General features: G+C 37.6%; 1 protein-coding gene and 1 pseudogene across 6 annotated transcripts; one reads left to right on the forward strand and one right to left on the reverse strand.

The window, feature by feature from the left end:
- Positions 1-21,423, forward strand: LOC139966625 (carbohydrate sulfotransferase 1-like). 6 transcript variants are annotated; one of them, XM_071969858.1, is made up of 4 exons: positions 1-702; positions 5,183-5,386; positions 16,032-16,127; positions 18,482-21,423. In XM_071969858.1, the coding sequence occupies exons 3-4, from the start codon at positions 16,049-16,051 to the stop codon at positions 19,579-19,581; spliced, it is 1,179 nt and encodes a 392-aa protein (XP_071825959.1). In that variant the 5' UTR covers positions 1-702; positions 5,183-5,386; positions 16,032-16,048; the 3' UTR covers positions 19,582-21,423. The 6 variants fall into 6 exon arrangements, with proteins under 6 accessions (XP_071825959.1, XP_071825957.1, XP_071825956.1 ...); XM_071969857.1 differs by lacking the exon at positions 1-702 and adding an exon at positions 3,040-3,606; XM_071969856.1 differs by lacking the exon at positions 5,183-5,386 and having other exon boundaries at positions 8-702.
- On the reverse strand, positions 14,187-14,286 carry LOC139967144 (U2 spliceosomal RNA; annotated as a pseudogene).
- Positions 21,424-26,299: the final 4,876 nt, after the last annotated feature.

The following is a 26,299-nucleotide window of genomic DNA, read 5'->3' on the forward strand; positions in this document are numbered from 1 at the left end:
GGAGATACATGGACCAGCAAAACATGACATAGGCCTAGTTGGATTTATACTGTACTATCATCGCCCGCCACCTGAAATGTAACCATCTTCCTACACAACGAGCACTACTGCACTAATCAGCAACGAGGGAAAGCGTTACGAATAGATCTTGACTTTCAGTACTGCTGTTTACAGCAACTCATAAACCGACGACTACACAGCGACCGTGTACGTAACCGGGATGTGACCCGTACGAAATTTCTCCGCCGCGGATTAGTTACGCTACGACGCACGCGCAGTTGTGCTTTATTGTCTAGTATTTCTTCGATTGACCCCTAATGATGAGCAAGACATAACATATATTGACTGTATGTCACAGATCAACTGTGTGGCGCTAGCTATCCGCTAAAAGCAACGCTGCTCGAGGACTATATGGCTTCACACATGTTCAGGTAAAACAAAATACTTCAACTTATCATCCCACCAATCTTTAGTCCTTCCTTGTTTTGCAAAGGAAGGACGTATAAACCGATTGAAGTGTCAGCCTTTCCTGTGTGTGGTTCATCTTTCGGAAACAGTATACGGATGATGTGCCCAAGCAATATTTTCCGTTATTAGATCGTGTTACAGTGTCAAACCATCTCATCATTTCTGCGGGCTATGACAAATCGGCTGTTTCGAATCATTCCGTAAAGATGTCTGCCACTGTCGGCCGGTTGTACAGTAAGTCTATTTGACTGTTATTTCGTATAAAACTCTATATTAGTATTTGACAAATACGTCGGTGGCATTTTCTCATTGTGTTCTACATACGTATCATTGTAATTGATCTATTTATGAAAATATTTATATTCGAAGTATAGTAGGCCTATGCTCATTTCAGCAGCTTCAGTCCTCGAATGTTTTGGAATGGTTTGTCGAATCGCCATTGCGTATCAGGTTTTTATGTTTTGCCTGTTGTGTTGATGATTAATGTATATTTAAGATTGTGAAAATGGTTAATTACTTGTAAAGTGTATCGATGTAGTACATGAGCAGGACTACCCTTATTCAAGATGACAATAATAATTAAAAAACAAAGTACTGGTATACAGTCCAGCGTGGTCATACATCACAGGAGAATACTTGCAGGGAATGCATGGTACATCCATGCAAAGTTTCTGCAGGCCTGGTAAGTTCGCGATGACAAGTCAATCTATGTATGTGTGTGTGTATGCGTGTTTGTGTGTGTGTATGTGTTAAATATAACTTGGCGTGTAATCCCGATTACCCTAAATGTTTAGAAATAATGTTAGTCATTGTGTTAGAAACGGTATGTGGTTAGTAGATGAACCGTATAACTAAGCACAAAAACCATGTTGCTTTTTGTAGAGGTCAAAGGCCATTTCAAGGTCACCAGAGGTCAAGGGTCTAAAATTCTTGACAACGGATTAGTTTTGATATAACTTGCAAGAACTTCATAGTAATTAGTAATGTTTCAGCGTCCATTTAAAACTTAGTTCCAGAACAGACCGTCTCTTTGAGGGTCAAAGGTCATAGACCTTGGTGTATAGCGCCACCTTTATGAGTATAAGAACGATATTTATCATCCGTGGATGTCAAAGGTTGGTTGAAAACTCCGAAACTTATTTGTGAAAGAACTTTGCTGTCAACGATTGTCAAAACCGTGAAATATTATGGTGTGTCGTGTTTTATTTAATGTTTCACATAATTAAATGTGACAAGGAATCACTAAGCCTATATTTATGTTATCTGGACTACTACATACCCCTCACTCATAGTGTGAGACGTGAGGTTGACTAACTTGACTATGTTGTGTGTAACGTCAATTACGTATGTCATAATGTTCACCACCCATCAGAACAACCCATTCATCCGTTTTTTTACCAAATTCTTTATCGCTCAACTTCGATACATTAGTGGTAATGTGGCTGGGAAATTAGAAAGCATTTTAGAATTTCAAATCATGATTGATAAATTGAAAAACCCCAATGCAACTTTGTGCTTGAATATAGTTATGTCAATATGTCGATTCACTTTTTTACTTCTTTGAATTGCATTTATCTTGGGATTGGTTACCGCCTTTCATGTGCGTGCAGTTTGATCATTTGAATTCACAGCTATACATACACCTATATTGTATGTAATAAACTATTGATTGATATATGATTCATGACGGGGAGAAATCTAACACATCTCTACATCCCTGGCACATGTCTTCATCCGTTTACTATATAACAGTCGTACGTGTGAACTATATTGGCAACAATCCGTCCTATATACCATCAATTAACATAAATATATATGCAGCTGCATCCGTCCGATCTGTAACTTTTCATCACTATAATGATCATCATATACCATAGTTAGTATCTTCACACCTTATTTCATACCCCTCAAGGCCTCAATGCTATATTCTTTACTAATATACGTATAGTTTGCGATCATATCTCAATTCTGAGTACGGTCTTTGAGATAACAGCATTTGAAGTTGGCACGTTTTGAACTCAAAAGTAAACCTGAAGCAAGCTGGTGTGATGAAATAGAATCACAGTGACCATTTCGTTTATGTTTTTCTATAAAGTTAACATCCAAGTTTTACCAATTCAAATTAAGGATGCAACTCAATATGAACACACTACATGTAGTCATTGGCTAATTATTAACTCTCCATCCCCTTAGAACAAGTTGTAAGTCTATATCCAGTCCAAGGTCAAAACACATTTAAAGAAAAGGAAACCATTTTGCTGCCCGGTGTGCAACTATGACGTCACATCAGCTGTTTGTCTCAAGTTCAACTATTGCGCAATCTGTGTCAATGATCAATATCTCTATATAACGCTATGTGGGAATTGCTAGCAAATTTCAGCAGAATGCTTATAATGCTTAGAATTTATTACTCTTTCGACAAAACAAAAAAATCTTCTTTACGTTTCCATAACTTAATAATGGATTTACAAATGAATTTATTATGTGAATGAAAAAATAATGAATTGGTCAATTTGTGGCCAATGTTAAAATATTTAGTGATCGATAATTCGAGCCATATATAGTTGAAAGTTGCCGAGAGATCTTATCATTTTGACGATACCTTTTACGTTTCGATATACTGTATATATAGGTGAGTGTTTACGGCGTAACTTATTACATGGAGGTAAAAACCTCCATGCTTATTAACACTGGTTTTCGACTGTTTACGTTCATCGTGAGCAGGTGCCTGTCAAATAATGCTCGCAATCGTTCAACGCGTTCTTTCTTTTGTGTTGTTGACCTTTCGCGCTAATGCCAGATTATGTAATACTCACTCAGCCATGAAACTAACTCCTCGACTCCTCACTTCAACGGTATAGGTTAACGGTAGGTTAATCGAAGACACACGTTACTCACACCAGACTGTACATAACAGCCTTTATGTATAGTTAAGGGTATACACAACTGCGTATGTAGCTATGTATGCATACTGTTAATCAAAGCAAGTATGTGTTGTGTTATTGGGGGATGATTGTTTATACTTACTTGGCATGGATGTTGCTTTTCTACACGGTGTTAGAAGATAAACATTTGATCTCTCCGTCGTTTGAAAGGATTTCACAATAATGCTCTTCTGCTTATTCGGTAAACCGTCAGGTAAGTTGTCGTTACAATTTTGATGGTACCAACTAAGAACTCTCAACTGGGTTTTGTCCTCTAATACTGTAACCGACCAATACAATGCAATCTGTCTGCTCTGCGAGAACGACTTTCATGCACTGAATCAATAGTGTACGTACATTTTACCCCTATAGTATAGAAATACACGGTATATCGTCTTATTATGATTATGATTATATTTGTTTTTGATGCGGTGGAAATGAATTGATACTTCTTTAATTTTGTCAGAAGAATTAAGAAATTAAACCTTCAAGTGTAAACAGGACTTTATGCATCGTTATTGTACAGGTCTCGGTCACATCAATATAGCGTTTTGAAAATTGTTTCCAATATACTGTATATATCGACTATAGGTATAGATATATCAGGGAATTGTTAACAACTCCCTGGATATATTAGCCGTTCACAACAATTTGATCCATTCACACCATTTTGGTGGGCTGCATCCAGTGGCGGAGCTAGGGGTATTGGTCAGGAGGGGCGAGAATGGTCTGTAGGGGCGCTTTCGACACTAAGCGGAGCGCCACCACAGGTTGGCGCGTAGCAGAAAATTTTTTACAGAAATTTTTTGAGTAAAGAAGATACTCCCTATAGATCGCCGGAAAGGACCCTTTCCGGGCCTGGCTAATTTGCAGATAAACGAAGAATAAATAGGTGTCATCGCCAAATTGCACCAACAAAATGTGACAAATGTCAATAGGTAGTTGAGAGCGCAATAAAAAAGTCAATAATCACGAATAAGTAGCAAGTGGTAAAGGGCTGAAAAGGGCGCCAGCAGTACATTTGAGTCCGTCAGGGGGGGGGGGCATTCGCCCCCCCCTGACTGTATGGACGCTCCGCCACTGGCTGCATCCATTCAACAGCTCTTGATATATTGTATGTACGGCTGAAACAATGAATTTGTGATTAAGGTATAGATAGAAAGTGCTATGATATAATGAGTCATCATTAATGACGTAACATCGTCGTCGTTATGAAAAATATTCGTAGCAAGAGTATCCATGTTTATATCGATGTATTTAATTTGTTTTAACAAACATCCACTAAACCATTTGGCATTTGGTTATAGAGAATATCATTTTGATATGTAACATTTATTGACTGGACCTCTCCTCCCTCTCTGAGATATTTACCTTCTGAAACTGGGGTCCGTGACATTCCGCCGTCGGTACATCCCGCCATAGAAAATGTGCTTTTGCCGCCAGGTAGAAAAGGGGCCATTCCGCCATTTTATCCCGATGGCGGTAAAGCACTTTTTGTATGGCGGAAACTCCGGAAAGAGCACATCATTGTGGGTGCACTGTGGGCCTATATGCACTGTATATTGCTTCGCTTCACACTTCCTAGGCCCGCAAAATCGGTCATTTTAATCGTAAATCAGAATCGGTAGTTTGAATAAACAATCAGCCGAATTTAATTTCGATTTATTTAACCAACTGTATATATATTTGAAGGCAGTGTATCGACTCTTACGAACTAACAATTAAAACTATTCAATCAATCTGTATACATTGATTAAAGACTCCCAATTCTTGTCTTTACTACAATTCAGTCTATCCAGCGAACTATTACATTTGAAGACGAAGTACTATAGTACCTACGTATCCTTCCACGCGTTTCAAAGAAGTTTCAAAGAAGTTTCACCGATGCATTCCTGTACACCAGGGTAAAATCCATTCCTAAAATGTACCTTTCCGCCAAACTTACGCATTACGAGTAGAACACCGGGCCTTGTGACTAATCTTACGCGGTACAGGTAGGACCCTTGCAATGTCATCTGCGAATTAATCAGGTCAGTGAGGTCACACATCCGGAGTCTATGCATGCTGTGTTCTTCAACACCGTCCTGATTCCTTTCGGGGGACATTCATACTGTATAGTTTCGTTTTTCGTCTTCTCTTTTTGAGCGCCTAATGATGTCTTGTTAGTTGTTACCACACAGGCTATGCCAAGCTGAAAACAAATATTCTTATTTACTAATGCGGATTAAGATCTGGGCTTGTGATAGTCCTTCATATCATGGAGCTATTTCGTTAATAGCTCCATGTTCATATATAAAGTTCACGCTGGCAGTACCTCAAGTATATATATATAGTTCAATGGTTGATCGATCTCAGGTTTCTTTTGCATGTGTGATTCGTCCTTTCGGGGTCATCCGATGCCAACACTAGGGTGTCACTCACATAAATCTCATAATCACAAGTAAAAATTGTTTATAATTACTGTGGCCGAAAGCATGCATGTAACCAGGGAGTTGTCATGGAAACTCCCTGATGTAACGCAAGCAGGAATTTGTATAGCGAATTGTTGAAATAGACTTTGTTAGATATGGTCAGGTGTCACTCTGTGGTAGACTGTATTATTATGTAGAAGTAGAACCAAATGTGTTTTCGTCACAGAGCACGCGCCACAGGGTTAAAAGGCACCGATTGTAACATGCAAAACTGTGGTTTTAAAGTATCACTATATTCGTTAAAAACGTTCCTGATTTGTGGCAACAACAGGACGACCGTGTAACAATCGTCAACAACGTCCAGATATGTAGCAACGGGAATGTAAAATTCGTTAATAACGTGATTTGTAGCAACGGCGCCCTTACAGAAAGTTTTTGGGAGGCGAAGTTTTTCTCTTCGCGTTCCATAACAGAACCGAGCGTTCACGCTTAAATCTTGCACACCTTTCTGCTAATATCAACAAACGACGAAAGTGTATGACCTGCCAAACCTTTTGATTGAGTTTTTTTGGAAAGACCCCAAGGGTAATTCTTTTTCTACTCAGTACTAATTGCTGCTGTACTCCTATACTTGGGTAAGTCTGGTAATAAGGCTTTCATCTGTGGCTTTTATCTTTTGTGTGGCCTTATGCATAAAAGCCAATGAAGCAGTCATCTGTAAAAACACACAAAAAAACCACACAAAAACCCAGCCAAGAACCAGTATATCTTCGCGTACCGCAAAGCACCAATGCCTACGGTGACGAGTATCTATGGAACGCCAAAAGGACCACAGGTGGCGCTACTACTCTAAACAGGAGGTGCTACTACCCTAAACAGGAGGTGCTACTACCCTAAACTGGGGGTGCTACTACTCCTATTAGGAGGTGCTACTACTCTAAACAGGAGGTGCTACTACTCTAAACAGGAGATGCTACTACTCTAAACAGGAGGTGCTACTACTCTAAACAGGAGGTGCTACTACTCTAAACAGGAGGTGCTACTACTCCTAAGTGACGATGCTGCTGTAAAAAGGTGGCGCTGCTACTCTAAATAGGCGATGCTACTGCTACTACAGGCGGCGATGCTACTGTAAATTAGTGGCACTACTACCCTAAACGGAAGGTGCTACTACCCTGTAACCAGGGCGTGTTTCCAAGGCGTGTTTCCAAAACAATTTGCACACGGGGTCAGCGAAGGTCACTCTTCAGTTTTCCTACATATACATATTCATGTCTGTACAGAATGAGAGTATCAACGGTTACTACCATATGAAACGTTAGTTTCGATATTAAATTGTGGGAAAATTCAAACAGTTTACGCGAAAAAAAAATCCATACTATAATTACAAAGAATGTCGTTCAACGTGGACGAGAAGATACGCGAATACGTAGAGATGGGTTTTACAAATCAACAAATGGCTGAAATGTTGGACATAAGTGTAACAACGACTAAGAGGAGACGTCGCGATTTGCACATACGAAAGAAAGATTTGAATGTCAAACTTAGTGGTCAGTGATTTCTTATTTCCTTAAATGTAACTCAAACAGGCTCAGGACTGTTAATTCTAGATACATGCTAAATAACGGTGTAGTAAGAATCAACCAATTGTACAATCACATCTAGTAATATATATTAATCGCATATCTCTCATAGTTCAACTGTCAGAGTTATGCAAAAATGCATCGTTTTCAATCCAAAGAGGCAAAGGTTTCCCGATTGATCGAACGAAATATGTTCTACATGTATCTTATAATGATGGGCGAGGTTGTGTTCGGTAGTATAGTAGCTAATGCTTCAAAGTAAATGGGGCCTGACGTTTCGATCCTAGCATAATCTTTCCAGAGGCTGGATGACCAGTGCATTATTTTACAATAGTAACTAATTATTCTTTTTTTACGCATTAATAAGAAGGTATGTTCTCTCCTTAATGTGCCCTCTTCAAATTATTATCAGAAAGAGATTAATGACTATTTCGGCGTAGAATACCATTTAAGGGCTGATCCATGGCGTATGAAAGGAGAGGGGGCCATACCTCCATAGTCTGTCCGAAGGGTAACGTTTTAGTCGTCGGGGGGGGGGGGGGCTTTCGGGGAAACCGTGAAAACAAACAACAACTTTTGAATTTTGTTTCTTCAAAATTTAAAGTTTCAACATACACAACCATGTGTATATATAAACCTAATTATTTACCTAATTTGATTTAGGCTAAACATACATTTGAAGCCCGAACTGTGTAAAATTCTTCCGAGAGCACTCCCCAGGAAAATACACATTCATGAAACCCATAGTCACAGCCTGTCTTTAAGGTGTATACCTCAACAAATCATTCGGGGAGAGCGATTGGAATTTAGTCCCCACCTTTGGAATTATGTGCCCGTCACCGGGGCGTGGGTAGGCTATAACGTTTATTGAAGTTTAATGCCAGAGTTACCATGATCACAATTTACCTAACCCATACAATCTTGTAAGGTAGATTGTGTTCGAGGAACGTAATAAACTTGGCGTGGTGAAACCAAGGAGCTGTTACTTGCTCCCTGTCCAAACAGGATGACAGTATATAGATACACTATAAATGACACAATACAAAACTTTTAAGTATGACAGTCTTTCATATACTTATTTTAGTTAATGGCTCATGCACATATTTAAACCTGAAACAAGAGTCACAGAGTAAAGAACCCCCATTCCCCCAACACAAAATAAATCATACTAATGTTTACATGGTGATACACCTTTTCCTTACGGACATGTTTGCAACCGCGCCACAATGAGTAACAATAATGGGTTGACAGAAAACTTTATTTTTACCAAGGAATTGATACGTAACTCATTGGTTCTACCATGGAAGTCTGATCAATACTTCCACGGTTCAACCGATGACAGGTTTCTTTGAATAATAATAACAACTACATTGAGGTAACCGAGCAATCAATTTGGTATATGTTGTCACAAAGAGATAACACCACCCTTCCTTGTCGCAAACCCGTACGTCCCTAAAAACACATTAAAGACCAACTATGGAGACTTTTCGATGAACATAAAATCCCACCATTTTTCATGTATGTAATCCTTAACTGACTCCAATTACATTGCTGTAATTAACTTTACCAATTTCGGACGTTAAATAAGTGAAAAATGGGACGAAAAGTCAGCTTCTATTTCAGACATTCCTGAAACATTCCTAAGACATCAGGTGACCATGTGACGTCAACGTTTGTATACCTCACTCACAACTATACTTTTAGTGTGTAAAGTCGTATACTTGAGCTGCCAAAAACATCAACGATATTACTCCTTTTTCCTCAAAATGTCACAATTCTGTGTTGTTGGAGGTTGCAGTTATACCTCATCCAACAAAATCATCAGCTTTTTTAGATTTCCGAGTAAAAGAACCGACGTAAAACGCCGCAGACTTTGGATCAATTTTTTGAGATCCACGCGGAAAGATTTTTCAGCACCCGGAGTATCTCATGCCCATGAGTCCACATGCATGACCCTGCTTCTGTGTATGCTGCAAGCCTGCAAATGTCTCATTCTGTGAAAATTATATACTGTCGATAGCTGTGTCGGACCATGGTCGGACATAGCTAATGTGAAATTGACCGTAAACACGCCCTGGACGTCCTTACATGTAACATTATATCACGCAATTGACAGTAATATATTTACTGTAAGAGATGACCGTATATATATACGGTAGTTAGTTACAACTCTCGCCGGCGTTGGCTCACAGCATGTGTAAATAGCCATGTTAGGATTTATCTATTTCATTTGTTGTATTCCAGTATCGTGAGTTCGTGATACATGTGTAATATTGTCCGTTCTGTTTATTCCGACATCTGCATGGTCCAAGGAGTTGAATAAAAACGGTAGTATGTAGCGATCGGACGTTTTATTTCGTTAGTGACTGTCTTGTGATTGTGGGATGTTAGTACTGGTCAAGGCCTGTTTCAACTAGACCTAACTCTATGGAATTACACAGACTCACGGTAGTTTTTCGCCCAGGATTGAACAAGAAACGTGGATTAGGATATTCACTGCTAAATTTGTTACAGGATACTTTTTCTGTGTTTGTATACTTTTGGATTTTAAAACGAGTAAGTACTATGTAAGTATATTGTACCGCACGGACCTATTGACGCTACGCTATGTAAAAGATGCCTCCATTTGAGTGGAAATTTTGCTAATAAAATAAGCAATTTAACTAAAATTTCTGCTTATAATTTTCTTAAAACTTGTTGTTAACCTTCATGTGTTCTTGTTTTAAGCTAACAGCTTTTCAAACGCTCGAAATTGGAAGTCAAAAACAGTACAATTGTTCGCTATCTGTGTACAAACAGTGCCTATATCAGCGTTTGATTTTCGCGGTATACAAACTTTGACGTCACACGGTGACCAGAGGCTCCTTTGGGTCAATCTCTGTTTTCAGACATTCCAGAGGTTCATGTCACGTGACTACCCAAAATGTCCATTTTAGTGGTCGTTTTTGATGGGTTATAGTAGGTTTTGGAAGATTATTTTTTACACATATTGATTATGGGTATGTAAACTCCTAAATTAATGGAAAATCTCAAAAAAAAAAATTGCCTCCATATTTGGTCTTTAACCACTTTGTGGGTCTATTTGTGGCCGATTAACTCTTCGAGGCTATCACATGGAAACTTTTAGCAATTTGTCAAAGCAGAGAGAAAGAGAGAGAGAGACACCATATGCCAACAGTAAATAAACCAGGATAATTACTCAGTATATGCACTTCGAACATTTCCATATTTTTTACACAATCAGTATAAGGATAGCTTGCTTTTTCAAGTTGATTACCCTTCCCTTCACCTCCTTTTTCTTAAATTGGTTTATTGTATTCATTAAAGATCAGTGCATATAAATTATTATCCCCTTTCATGTAAATAAATGTATATCAGCGACAGAAACTTCACTCTGCAGTTTCTTTCTATATTTAAAGGAGTTTAACCGCTGATCGACCTCGCGAGAGTTTCCTGTGGGGAATAATAGCTTTGTTAAGAATAATGTGGTTTGATTACGCAATAACCACATGCGGCGTGGAGATTGACCTTCATGATAACCCCCTCTATGCATATTGTTTTGGAAACACGCCTTGGAAACACGCCTTGGATACAGGGTAGTAGCGTCTCCAATTTGGAGTAGTAGCACCTTCCGTTTAGGGTAGTAGCGCCACTAATTTACAGTAGCATCGCCGCCTGTAGTAGCAGTAGCATCGCCTATTTAGAGTAGCAGCGCCACCTTTTTACAGCAGCATCGTCACTTAGGAGTAGTAGCACCTCCTGTTTAGAGTAGTAGCACCTCCTGTTTAGAGTAGTAGCACCTCCTGTTTAGAGTAGTAGCACCTCCTAATAGGAGTAGTAGCACCCCCTGTTTAGGGTAGTAGCACCTCCTGTTTAGGGTAGTAGCACCTCCTGTTTAGAGTAGTAGCGCCACCTGTGGTCCTTTTGGCGTTCCATAAGTATCCACATGTCGGAATCGTCTAGTCTGTATCCAGCTGAATAAGGTTTGTTGCATCAAACTCTTCATTTTTGAAATCACGGAGAGATCGATATACAATCTGCTATATATAAATATATATGTACGTTTTAAAGGTACTGTATATTATAGGCGTTGCTTTACAACTTATTTGCTTTCTGCATCAGAATGCTTGCCACTTGTAATACCAATATTTAAACTTTGAACAAATACGAACCAGACATAGGAATATAGGCCTACATATAATGTAGGCATCGTTACAACACATGCAGACATATATTTCAAACGATGTGGTAACTTTGTACTTTTAGGTATATAATCATTAAGATAAATATGCGAATTCAAGAGTGGGTTTAAGTGTCCCAATTTGTTTATATTAATGATATGTCTCTTGTTTGTCCTCGTCAGTATATATCCGGAATTAAAGGTGTAAAATAAAGGTATCTTTCATTAAACACCAGGCAATACACCATGAAATGAATTTGATGGGAAGAAAAGAAACTGCTTTTCATTTTGATTATGCAGGGTAAACACAAGGGGTTAGTTAAATATTCATAGTTAGGTCACGTTAATGCATGTCTTACTATATGAAATACAGTTTTTATTTCATCACACAATGTCATCATTTAAGATTCTGCGAAACCAGTTCGTGGCTCAGATCCGATATATCTTTTATTAAGGCATACATCATATGGTGTTGAACATCAGTTGGTCAGATAGAGTATACGAATCATACTGTACAACATAAGTAACGGGAAGGATTGGCTAATGATTTTTTTTTTCTTCAAAATCAATTTCAAGCACACATGTCAATTTGGTGGGGAATTTGATCGTTCATTTAAAAAAATTAAGAAACCCGAAAAATTATACATAATCACCATATGAAAAATGCCATAAATCGCGGTATCGTTTTGGGGCCTATTGTAATCGTACGCTAAATTTCATCTCGATATACTTAAACGATGTATCGTAATATCGTTGTAATGCTACTTATAAAAGTAAAACAACAATTCTCGACACTGAGGGAACCACGTTTAAACAAAGAAGAAGCTCATTTTCATGTCAGGGCGGGCAACTCATGATTGGAACATTTCCTTATATCTTATACGTTGCAATGCAATGTTCACATTGCCATGCAGTGTGACGAAGTGTAAATTCTTCAGTAGGGTCGTACTTTGTTCTGGGGACTTATAATACTATCTGGTAAATCGATGAATTCGAAGAGTAAATTTAAAACTTGTTCATTCTCCTTTATTTTTACTTCTATATAGTAATAGGTGAATGTTGAGTGTTGACAAACTTGACCTTAAAATGATGATCATGTCAAGTTAAAGTGCTTGCACGTGACGTTTTTGATTCCGTAACTGAGAACGATAACATTGATATTAAACTTTAAAAAAAATAATAATTATATGAAAGGTGTGTGGTTTGGTGATGTCATATGTAAATTTAGACATTTCTTATAGGCCAAACTGTGTGTTAAAAGGAACATTAAATGGAATAAATCTTTCTTAGCTGTTTGAGGAAGTTGGTAATGACAGTTATCTCTTCGATAGACCAATTGGTTGTGTTTCCTGTAAAAACAAAACAATAACAAACATATATATATGTATATATATACAGACACACACAAACACATTGCAGACAAGAAACAGGATTACAAGCACAAAGCTCGTACGTTAGAGATAGCAGGGCATTGTAAATCAGGATGTTTCCCTGGTTCTACTGTATAGTGTTCTTTATACAGTGCAGTGACGAGTCGTAAAATTCCATGGAAAGTGACACGTTAAAAAGCGTCACACGTTATTCCCCATAAAGAGATATTATAGTATATAACTCGAGTAAACTCGAGTCCAAAACATATGACTTCGACTATAGTCATGAAAATCCCTTTGCAACTGACTCGACCTAGGACCGTACAATGAAGGCTGTATACAGCGCGGTACATAATTCCACACAGTCGTTAGTTTGGTGTACAGAGTGTTGTTACGTATTATCTGTTTGAAGTATTGTCAAGTTGTACATGCTAGCTTGCGATGCATGTTGCCTTGAGGCATATGCTCTCTAGTCCGTAGTAATACGGAGGCGTCTATCGGAAAGAGAGATACAGTACTGTATGTTGTGGATTTCCTGTTACAGGAAACAATTGAGGGACAAAAACTTATGTAGTATATCGAAGCCTATGCCAATTTTTCTATGCAATTATGTCATATACATAATACATGGTCAGTATTCAGAGGAACAGTTTTCATAGACAGTATACGTCCATGATTCATTTGTGTTCTTTGCGCTCATGGAAAGCCCTTACTAAGGACACGGTGATTAAGTGGTTTGATACGATTGCAACCTGAAACCATGCAACGGTCTTTTATACTAACTCCAAGAACAAAGGGGAAAAAAAGTAAGGCGATATTTGTATTTTTTTTTTATTAAATTTATTTCTATGCACCAATTTCGCGAACATCAGTGTCGAGAGCAACCGCGACTACTTTGGAGGTTAATATGAAAGTTATACAGTAATTTAACATTGGTGCATGCCCATTACCGATATGATTGGTATAAGGAAATTCACTGTGAAGTAATATTCAAATATTTCTTCATGTTCATTTACTCTAGATTTAACTTATATATATACCTAACCTACATGTGCCTATAACGTCAATAGTCATGGCTACTTTACTAACTCATCAAAGTTACAAAATCGTTAAATTTCGTATAGCAATGGAGTAATTTGTATAATAGCCAATATTATACTTTTTAAGAAAAAGTCGCCCAGGAAAGAACCTGGGCACGAAAACCAAACTACTGAACGACTGATCCGCTTCTAAACCCAGTCCCCTTACATCAGGATTGTGACTGTGTGATCATCGTCAGGTGTGCATCACCATTCCCCTCGAAGGGAACAGATACTACACATGATCTTAGCCAAAAGGCCGAGAAGCGATATTATATACATGTTTGGGTGGGGTTGTATATGAGGAGTAAGTGACGTCAAGGACTGAACCACATCGACACTAATTAAAGAAGTGTGGGTCCGCTCACAACCGCGGTGTTAATCTGCACACCTCACTATCTTGGAATGTATTTGGGACCATAGTATAGACCGAGAGTGACATGTGATTATGAAAAGCAAAGTGTTCCATATCATCCGAATTCGAATGGCTACACTGTACGTAAGCATGGACGTCTTCATCGTATGCAGTGGATACATAATAACATACATACTACATAATACTACATAATACATACTTAAAAGACATGGCTCCCTGATAACACAACTGGGAACAACGGTAAGTAAGTGAAAAACCATGACCAGCAAAATATATCTTCACTGATCCATGTATGAACGTAAGCATCAACATGCAGAGTTGTTTATCTGTGTATTATAACATCATATTGCAGGATATTAATGATATTCATATATCGTTAACCAATAACCATAATTAAAGTCACTTTAATAATGCTGGTATATGCGAACTGTTCACGATAGCAGCATCGTTTCGTATGTTCATAATTTGTCACTGTAATATGCGATACATCATACAGTATTACAGTTACCATGGCTTCAGTATGTCCAATCGATGATATGCGATCACGTGGTTACATAATAACAAACCACTTATACAGTAAAGAACCATGTACAGTACTCAGGTACTTAACGAAGCTTTGTCTGTATGGCTGGTATATGTCCGATGTTTGAAACTATACCAAATTATAGGCTAAACAGTATACTGATAAAACAGATGGTTCTGTGGCAGGAGCCCATGTCTTTATCCAACAGGACCCCCCTCCCCCTCACCTCCAGTTACAACAGAAATATGAGAAACACTACATAGCGTCCACATATAATGTTAATGAATCTATACTGAGTTTCTTGAATGAATCTGATGTTAAATGCATGGAATATGATGTATGACGTAATTTTGATACTGGGATGTATTGCAAAGCACTTACTTTGCTGGACTCTATACAAGTGTTTTATATCCACAGTGCTTTGTAAGCTGTACCTGGATAACACTAAGCAGACAAGGAGTAGGCTACAGTAGACATGTTCGTTCATGTAATGAAATGTCTTTTAACCATTAGTTGTTCTGCTCGGCTATTGGCATGGCAATGCGTCTGTCTGTCTATCTGTCTGTCTATCTGTCTGTCAACAATGGTTGAGAGGCTATACTACTCACAGGTCCTCTGCTAAATTTTACCAGGCTGCTGGGGGGGGGGGGGAGTCGTTAAATACATTAGGAGGGTATCGATTTCATCCTTTTATAATCCTTTGAATCTTTCAAACTTCTAATCCTCCATTTCCTCTTATTTCTTATTTGTTCGTGGTTGTACATTTTTACGTCTTTCGTATAGCATTATTATGTGTCCTATTTATAAATTTTGTAATTTATACTGGAATAAAGAAATTGAGATCAAACAAAAGGTCTTGTCATTTGTGTCATGATAATAGTACAAACAGTGAAATAACGCAAAGGGCTTCTCAAACTTGATGTACTCTATTCTAAGGTCAAAGTTCATTGGTGTTAAAAGGGTAATAATAAATTGTAAAAATCAGCTAACTAGCTCAATTGCTTTATCAGTGAGCTAACTGTAGGTTAAAATTTGAGGGGACAGAGGAAAGGCATCACAAAATCACCAGGCTCTCTGCCTTTTAATTGATCAACATAATTTCATTACTTTTTGACAGATAACCAAGGAAACGCCATGAAGAAAAGCCGGCTATTTTTCTTTACATTCGCCCTGGGAATTGGTGCATTGCTTACCTGCTTTCTGTACGAGGAAGGTATGTTGGTATTATTTAAAGCCTATTTTTTCCATATATATATATATATAAATATATATATATAAATAATATATATATATATAAATATATGTATATAAATGTATATATATATATAAATAAATAAATATATATATATATATATATATATATATATATATATATATATATATATATATATATATATATACATACACACACAGTATACTTGAAAATCTTGCTTTCAGTTTTTTTCTTTCTTCATAGACAAATATAAATATATATAAATAGCTATAGGAATCACTATGCCAACTGGCTTTCTATTTTTGGATATAGAAAACACTCTTTGAAACCTCACAAAGAGGAAGAAATAAAAACGTAAAGAAGAAGATAAGAAAAGAAAGTAAAACAACATAACATTTTGTGATTAACGATTAGTTGTTTTGTTTTCTGTTGTAATATGGCAACTTTCTCTTACGAGGCGGATGTATTTTTCAAATCATAATGTTGTGTATTATTATACCTCCAAATGATACTATGATTTTGATGTAATTTGAGAATTGAGAGGGGATCTAATGTTTTAATATAAACTCAAGTTCACGGAAATAAAGTCCGTTTTCAAAATATACCTGATACTACGAATGCCGTCACCTCGTTTGTTGTCTGAATCAGTCATGAACTTGTGACCTTTATAGCATGTTGTAAGGATTTGTCCATGAAAAATAAAATAAAAATGAAATGATAATGATGAGGAACTCAATGCCACTGACAACTAGATGGATTTGGCGCCTTCTGGCAGTAATGCAATAAGCTCAGAAAATGGACTCACAAACTGCACCACTAGAAGTGATTATTTTCTGATTCAGAGGAGGCCTGGAACACCTATAACCCCTCCCTCGTTTTACTCCTCTGAATTTTACGACCGTCGTCTAATTAAAACTGTCACTGTAACATGCTAACACGCTCTCTTATAGTACGGATTTATAACGATTCCATCATTGCTATTAAATTAGTCTCAGGTCTGTATAGCATGAAGATTGCAGGAGTTGAATTCTATGGGCGAAATTAAATGACCAAAAACAAAGTATAGGGATCCACGTATGATGGATGGTATGCAAGAGACTGTGTGAACTCCCATGCACACTTCTGACTGCATCTGTATATACGTAATAACAATAATAGTTTGGGCAAAGGCGACTTTTAGAGAGGGGGTAGGGTCAGTATTGTTATTAGGATGATTGAACCAGGGAGACTCCCTGATTGAACATACGGCCAAGGAAGTGAGGATATCAGCGCCTCAAGAATATTGCATCCGCTGAGAAAAATTAGAAGAAAGGGACGGGGGGGGGGGGGGGGTTGATGCATCCGTGTTGCAGTCGGTCATAAAAGCGCGCCTTTTCGGATTTTCCCGTGCAAGAACATATATTGTAATGCATGATTTATCATTACCCCAATTGACTCATTGGCTTGTGCGGTATGTACCGTTCTGACTAATTGGCTTGTACGCATGTACCGTTATGACATTGACAATGGCATATAATGTATGCACTTATTCGGATAACCTTGAGCCAAATTAAGAGCTCTATACCAAAAAGTTCGTTGAGTAATTAACCGTTCAATGCAGAACAGAATTGCCTGTGTCCCACACATAGTGTTAGTGTAGCGAGTCATGACTGGTAACCACTCATACTTTCAAGTGAAAAGGAATGGGGTAAATAGTTGACGTAATTACACTATTGCTATTATAAACAAATATAAATATTAACTTAACTGTATCATGGTTTGACGGATGACGGCAGGAAGAATCTAATCAATACTATACAAGAAAATTAGAAATTTGAGTACTGCTATAACGTCATATTGCTACTTCGCTTTTCAAGATTTTTACCTTTCGAATGTCTGAAATGCCACTTTAAGGCTTGAGGAGTTGATGACGTAGGCGGCACAATTCAGGTCTAAATGCTCAGTAGTCCATTTCTTGTATAAATTCGAACTTTTCAACCAAAGACTGTACTTTTAACCTTCATACCAAGCAAAATTTCCCCTAAAATAAGTTAAATAACACAAAATCTCTACCTCTGCGCCATCTGTTAATGGCATGCAGTTTGTAAATTCATTGCAGATTGGAGGTTTTAGGGAGGACGGAGGAGAAGGGAGGGGGAGGGGTGGGGTGAGACGGGGTCCTCGAGGCTTTCAATTTGATAAGAAACGGATATGTGATCTTGTTGTAACAATGACGGAGAGAGGGAGAGGTGGAGATAGAGTATGGTGAAGAGAATGGGGCGATAAAAATGGTTTTGTCTGAGTATTCAATTTAAACTGAATTCGTTTTACATTTTGGTTTCATTACCAAAATTAATATTTTTTTCTTATTTCAGGAAAAACGATACCTTTTGCAGAGGCCTTCGGGATCAAACAGAGGAACCTTTATCATTCGGAAGTTAGCGAATCGACTGCGTCAGAATCGAGTCACGTCGAAAGAAGGAGGAAAGTTATATTTCTGGTTTCATCGAAACGGTCTGGCTCATCTTTCGTCGGAGAATATTTCAACAAACATTCCGATATCTTCTACGTCTTTGAGCCTTTACAGATGCTAACTTTTTACGTACTAGAAGGGAAATTAAATAACAGTGCATTCGATGACGTTGCCATGGATATCATGCAAGGTTTGGTAGATTGCCAATTTAACCATGGCTACAATTCTGCCAAAGAATGGTTAACACGTAAAGCGCCAATTTGCATCTTTAACCAGGAACTAGAAAAGACCAAACTGTGCTCTGAAGATCACAATGAATTTACCTTAACGGAAGTAGAAGCAATGTTGACGGCAACTTGCGAGACTATGAAAGACATTGCCTTTAAGGTAATAAGGATACAAGATCTTGAATTAATCAAACCGTTAGTATTAAACCAAACTATAGACGCTAAAGTATTGTATCTTGTACGAGACCCTCGAGGTACAATGAACTCAAGAAACATCAATGAACAGAACTTTGATCTGATTCGTCGAATGCAAAATACCGGTACGCTGTTGGAAGTTGAAGACATGTGCGACACGATGGAGCATAATCTTAAACATTATTGGCTGGATACACCCACGTGGTTAAAAGGGCGGATTAAAATGATACGATACGAGGATGTCGCCCTCAATCCGATCGATCTCGGAAAAGAAATATTTCAGTTTATAGGAAGAGATTTCGATCTGGAAGTCATAAAATGGTTATTTTTGAGCACTCAAGATCAGTCGACTGATGAAGTAGGTAAAGGACAATATTTTAAGACCTCTCGTAATTCCGCTAAAAGAGTGACCGGTTGGCGAAATGAATTTAGTTGGTCAAGAATTTCATCTATTCAGAATAAATGTCAAACAGTTATGAAAATGTTAGGATACTTGTCTATTCAATCAGAAGTATCTTTAAGAAATTTTAGTATTCCTTCCTTTTTACCATATCAACCTTTAGTTAACAGTACTCGTTAATGTGTTAACTCGTTCTTTCTCTTGTTGTAAATCTGGTTTCTATGTTACTCTTTGTCTTTCATAAGTTTCTTGGCGATATTCACTTTTCTGGTTGAGTCGGTGAAGGCCGTTATTGATCATACTAAATTTATATATTTTATATGTGTTATATATATATATATATATGTTATATATATATTATATATATATATATATATATATATATATATTAATATATATATATATTAATATATATATATTAATATATATATATATATATATATATATATATGTTGATACTAGATGAGACTAGTGGAACACTAGTAGTTGTAACTCGGAGTTTCACGCTTTGTAGCGATCTTCAGACAACTGGTAGCTTCAAGTTATGCTCCATGAATATATAGGATCCTCGTCGGGATTACCGGGGATTATGCGGTTGTTGGTGTATTGTTCTGCCTGAGTATTCTCTTTCGCGTCCGTTCTGTTTGTGGGTTTGTAAGACTTTCTTCGGTGTTCGGCTGTTGGTGTATTCTCTTTTGCGTCCGATCTGTTGTTGGGGTTTTTTGCCTTCCTTCGGTGCTCGCTCCTTAGTTGTGTGTGGTTCTCTTGACGGTGTTTGGTGGTTGGACTGGAGTTGTTTATGTCAACATAAACAACATAAAATACATCCCGTCTCTCACGAAAGGGCTCCTTCCTCCTCTCCCTCTTCAACTACCTGCTCCCACCCCACTCTCTCCCCTCGACTCTTTCTCGCTTCTTTAGTTATCCTTTCTCAATCTTTAAGAAAGGCTTGCAATGTTTACAGAAAAGCCGGCACTACGAAGAACTGAAATAATACCGATGTAATAATAACAATAATAATAATAATAATAATAATGATAATAATAATATTAATAATCAACAGTTATTTTTACGACGGTTAAGCGACCACTAATGTAGGAGAAGCGGGTGGCTTCCAATTCAACACTGTAACTCAAATTTGGAATCTTTTCAGAATATAATATCGGCTCGTTATGAAACGCAGACCTATCGCTTACTTGTTTTCACCCTTCAAAGGCATTGTAAACATTTCTTAACACTTGATGTTACAAAGTTTGAGTTCCTTCTGAGGATAAACGACCAAAATGGTATGTCATAATAATAATAATAATACCAATAATATTAATAATAATGATGTCTTGGTATGCCAGCCACTTTAGTGAATTAACAATCCGTAAGTCGGTAAGGGTTCCTTCTAAAAACTGAAAGTATTATTGGTCAATGGGAATGTAGTTTGAACTGATATTATATACATCTTAAATGAGTACTGCATGTCAACCTTGCTTCTTTATCTTTTACGTCATGTTTTAATGAGGCCATAAGATTTTTTTTAGTCTTTTCTTTTAAAAAGTGTTCTACCACTGTCACAATACTTGCACATTATCTTGCGTGCTGACAGCAAACTCAGTGAGGAAGGTTAAGGCCTTTGTTTTATATTGATGAGATTTCTGTATAATTAATACCCATGGAACAGAAGGTGTCACGTGAACCTCCTGTGTGTCATCTGTCATAATCTTTGCGTCATTCTATTCTTTATATATTATCACAATGCACCTGGCAATAATGGTAAGGAAGGGGCGTACCGTACCCACGGGTATGTTCAGGTGTCGCGGTCATTCCGTGGAACGCCAATTCACCACAGTCTTACGTCAAGATGAAAAAGTATAAAAAACAGAAATAATATGGAGATTTGGAGAGAAAGGGAAAGGAACCGAAAGGAGAATAAACACCACATAGAGTACTATATAAGAAAAAGGTATCATGACGTATGATATTGTATAATGTCGTTGAAAATTCACAACACGAATATGGAAAAGATCAGAAGTTTTGTTCCATCTTTATTCAATTTTCATATTTGCTTATCTTATGTAAAATCTAAGTAAAGTCTTATCAAACTTGCAAGAAGAAAACTACTTAAATTTGATGTCAAGTATGAAACCGAATGAAAAGCCTTAGTTGGATAATAATAATAATAATAATAATAATAATAATAATAATAACAATAATAATAATAATCATCATAATAATAATAATCATAATAACAATAATAATAATAATAATACCGATAACGGTGCTAAAGGCGCATCACAATATTACTCTGGTCAATGATAACCTGTCAAACATAAAGACAATCCCTCCACATGGCAGCAGTTAAACAGCGCCCAGCTGACAGTTTTATCTGACCGGTCCCCATTTATACACCTGGGTGAAGAGAGGCATTGGAGATAAAGTGCCTTGCCCAAGGACACAACGTAATGATCTGACCAGGATTCGAACCTGCAATCCTTAGATCACACGTCCACTTAACCACTTGACCACAACAATAAGAACATGTAAGAAGTTAACGCTGATTTTAATTGCCCATAAATAATAGATGACCTAAGTTGTGCCAAAGTTTATCGCAAATTAAATCCTCTTTAATTTGTTTTACCGAAAATATAATAAAAGTTTCATTGTTAAATATTGTTATATATTACTATATCAATGTTCAAAGAGACACACAAAAAAAAACCCACACAAAAATTAACACGTGTATGCATTTGATCATGCATCCGTTTTATCATTCATTTCTGTTAACGTGGTACTAATGAAAATAGGTTCCCTTTTTGCAAATTCGGGAAGAACGTTTCCCATGTATAGTAATGAAGCTTTAGTATAGGTCTCACGGTGTCTCCTCTCATGAAAAGATATATGCAGATAGGTATGTCATGTGGGTGTCGTGACTCAGTCATGAAATACGACAAGACGACGTCTAGTGTGCCCTTTTATTGCTTCTCGTGAAAAGTTACATATAGAGCTCGGTCATGCACGAACACCTCCCCACCCCCCCAAATCGATCCACTCTCAATTCAAGTTCCCTTATACACTGAGACTACCATAAGACGTACGATCGTGACGTCATCACGTCAAGTGAGTACAACGAGTCTCTTGGGAAATAGAAAAAAAATAGTTGTTCAATTGCTCAGTTGGAATGAAGAGAACAATTGCACATTTTGCAGAACAATGTCGAATTGACGAGATATGATAAGTTGTCTATTAAACATTTTGTAGAAAATTGTTCAATTGATCAGTTAAAGCAACTGACCAATCCAACATTTTTTCTGATTTTTGATAAGATATTATCTTGTCATCCAAACAATTTACTGAAAATTGTCAACTTATGGGGCAAAGATTTTCTTATATTGATGGCACTTTTAAGCTTCTGTAGATTCGTGTACTTACACATTAAAGTGAAGATAGGCATGAGAGCTTCTCACGAGGTTACAACAATTCAGTGATGCATCACATGCAGTTCACTTACATCCCATATTTAAAAAAAAACATAACCTTTGAGCGAAAGGATGTTTAGTCGCAAAACAGACCGTGTCTAAACAAAGAAAATGGCTACATATGCCGTGGTGCATCTTTGCTAGGAATGGGCATAATGGTATATAACACGGCAGCTAACAGTTTTTGTGTCATTAAGGGATATGGACTTTTTAGAAGCCATGTCGTTTGGCTTGGAACGAGTGAAACATTTTGAGTCACAGACAACGAGGTGACCATAGAGCCAAGAGTCACATCAAATCACGAAGAGAAGTTACAGGCCGAATCAAATCGAGTCCTTTTGACCTATATACGAATCAAATTGATGCATTGGTGTCTTTCAATCATAAGGTCCCGAGTTCGAGTCACTCCAAGATTAATGTTTGTCGTCCAGTTACAGAGTTGTTGACAATTGACAATTCCTAATCATGGACGTTAAAATATGAATCTAAGAGACTGACTTGCAGCTTGCGGCTTTGATAAGCCGAACAAACATACTTTTCATGCAAAAGTCACAAAAGTTAAAGCTTGGGAACGAAACAACAAACATCTATCTTGACCCATTCTTTCTTTGTCATCCTATCTTGAACGAACTCGAGTAAATATACTGATGCGATAGAGAAGCGGAGCAAGAAAACCAAAACCAATTCGATCCACTCATATCATTCCATTCCCCTTACATCGAGGCTGTAACCGTACGAGCATGGCGATGTTACGTCAAGTGAGCATCACGGGGTCCCTTAGAAAGGGAATACATACTGAGCACGTGCGGACATAGAACAGGTTTAATGACGTCACATGAAAATGTATGTACTTGTGGATACATGTCCGGTTATTTGCCCTTTAATTGAGGGCGACAAAGTGAAATGGTATATCGCGAGCAATCCTTTTATACCCCGTATATCATCCGATCAACGTTTACATGTGGTCTCGTAAAATGAGCTATTTGCGTGAAGTCGTCAGTTCCGAGAAAGGTCTATATGTTATACACATGGAACTATTACGGTAATAGCTCCATGATAAACATAATTATTACCTAAACTGTAATGGTACGGTCAATGTCATATGTCATGGATATTCATGTATGAATGCTGGAGAAAACGAGAAAGAAAAGATGGCCTGATAAAGTATTCACATCAATTGAAAACATCTCTCCACTATCATACAGTTCGACACCGTATATAAATATGGCTAGGAGTTGGTTCTCCTTTAAAGAATAAGAAAAAGTAAGGAAAATACCAATATATTTGTCAAATCCTGGAGAATCGTGTGTACTATCTGATGACATGTTTGCAAACACTTTTTTTTTTACCATGTTATTGCAGTTGCAGTATATATAATGCTAGTTTTGTTGAGAATACCGATTAGCGTTGCAGTGCCGAGCTCGCTTTAGGCTAACACACAAACCTATTCGGTACTGACCAATCATCACTCCTTGATCCCGGGAAAGCAATGTACCGATATTCTTTAAAATCCTATAGTACCGTATAGGCCTATAACATGCCGATTCCCATTATTGCGAGGGTTATATTCAAGTCAATTGTTACCGGTACAATTATAGCTAAGCATTACTTTTTGCTTAATCTGACCTCTCACTTCTCACCTTTCGTAATTCTTAACAGATAAATGTTTGAGAGACAGAAGTTCCCTGCACAGTGTACTTCCCTACCAAGTGTGAGAAATATCGGCCGAGCCCTTTACTAGGAATAGATTTTGACCCACAAAATGGCACTTTCTAGGCCGTTTTAAGGTTCAGATTCGTACATGCGACCGAGAATGTTTCAAATTTGGCTACTTCGTGTGCATGGTTTGAAAATCAGTACACAAATTTGACAGATATTTAAATTGTACATTTAAACCATGACCTTTGACCTCAGTTGACATTGTAACCGCATATATTGATAACGCTATGCATGCTCATTAAAACTGTGAAGAGGTATTTTGAAGGTTTCCCTTTGGGGGTATTGCAAAAAAAGTTAAATTTCGTTTAATTAAGTTCACCTCTAACCTTTACATTAGGTTTGAGGAAAATTCGGCAAGCCGTGAAGAAGGTGTTTTTAAGAAAAATTTCCGATGCATAAGACATATAACCACTCGCTTGAAAAGCTTTTACCACTCTCCCAGGTATGAACTTCCGGTCACCATACACCTTCGTCCCCTTGATCCGCCGCATGATGTAACAGTGATGCATTTAACAGCTTTGGGGTGCAGCATTCTGGGCCACATATAGCTACCGCAAGACATTTCCATAACGGCAACAGCAATTCCAAATTTGAAACATGACATTTTACAGTGCAATATAAAAGTCTTAGACTTGGTCTAACGTGAATAATTTAACTTTTCGATAACGAAAGACGTAGAAACCAAGCCTCGCATCTTCCATGGCACTTAACTGTAACCGAAATCAGTCTACAAAACATAACGCTTCAGCGTTCAGCGTATTAATATTCCACCATCCTGCGAATCGGCTAAATTTGTTGGAAGTTTCGTTTGTCAAATAAGGCTTACGTATACTATAAGCGCGGGGTTCCTTTGTCAAATAAGCCTTTGGTGTAAGCGCAGTCTAGAAAGTATCCCTCCGCCTCAACACTATACATCCGCCCGCGAAAACTGTAGCCCTGACTATGCAATGAAAGGACTATCACGCACCTCAAGTACGATATAATACAGTACCTCTTCATCGTAAAGTCCAACGCCGTTCCGTTCGCGGATCAATTAGTGTACTGTACATATACATCGACGACAGCTTCTATGCAGTATACACATACTCACTATACTGTACATGGTACACTAAACCTTTGTAAGCAGCTTGCTTGCATCGCAACTCGTGTCGGGCGACCAAGCAGCTGAGCAAAAGTACCGTTGAAATTGTAAGTAAACACGAGCTTTTTTACGAAGTGGATTACTCGACATATCTATTGTTCATGACAGTTGTATAAAATATTACTCCTGGTTTAATAATGTGTTTATTTTGAGGTAATATGTATCTCAAGTGTTGAAAAAGAAGCATTTTCTTAGCTACGTGAACGTTTTAATTCGGCAGTAATATGTTCGCAAGAGGCCTTTCGTTAGCATACTGTGTTCGTTATGTATAACTATATGGTGGTGATAACACTAGGCGTTCTTTGTGTGCATGGTTTCGTTGATTTGCAGGGCTTCGTAGCACTTTATGATTGACGTAGGGCTAGGCTAGCGTGTGGGTAGAATTATCAAATCACCGATGAACATGCTTCACATACAAGTAAGATATCTTGTGGTCATTTGTGAACGTGTTTCGCAGTGACTTAAGAACAACATAGTAAGTCATACTGAAGTAACACTGGTGGTTAGGCCGTACCTTACTACCGTACAGAGCAAATCGTAAATAGAAGGATTGTAAACTTGTCTAAGAATG

The sequence above is a fragment of the Apostichopus japonicus genome, chromosome 4, assembly GCF_037975245.1.
Source record: "Apostichopus japonicus isolate 1M-3 chromosome 4, ASM3797524v1, whole genome shotgun sequence".
Taxonomy (NCBI): domain Eukaryota; kingdom Metazoa; phylum Echinodermata; class Holothuroidea; order Aspidochirotida; family Stichopodidae; genus Apostichopus; species Apostichopus japonicus.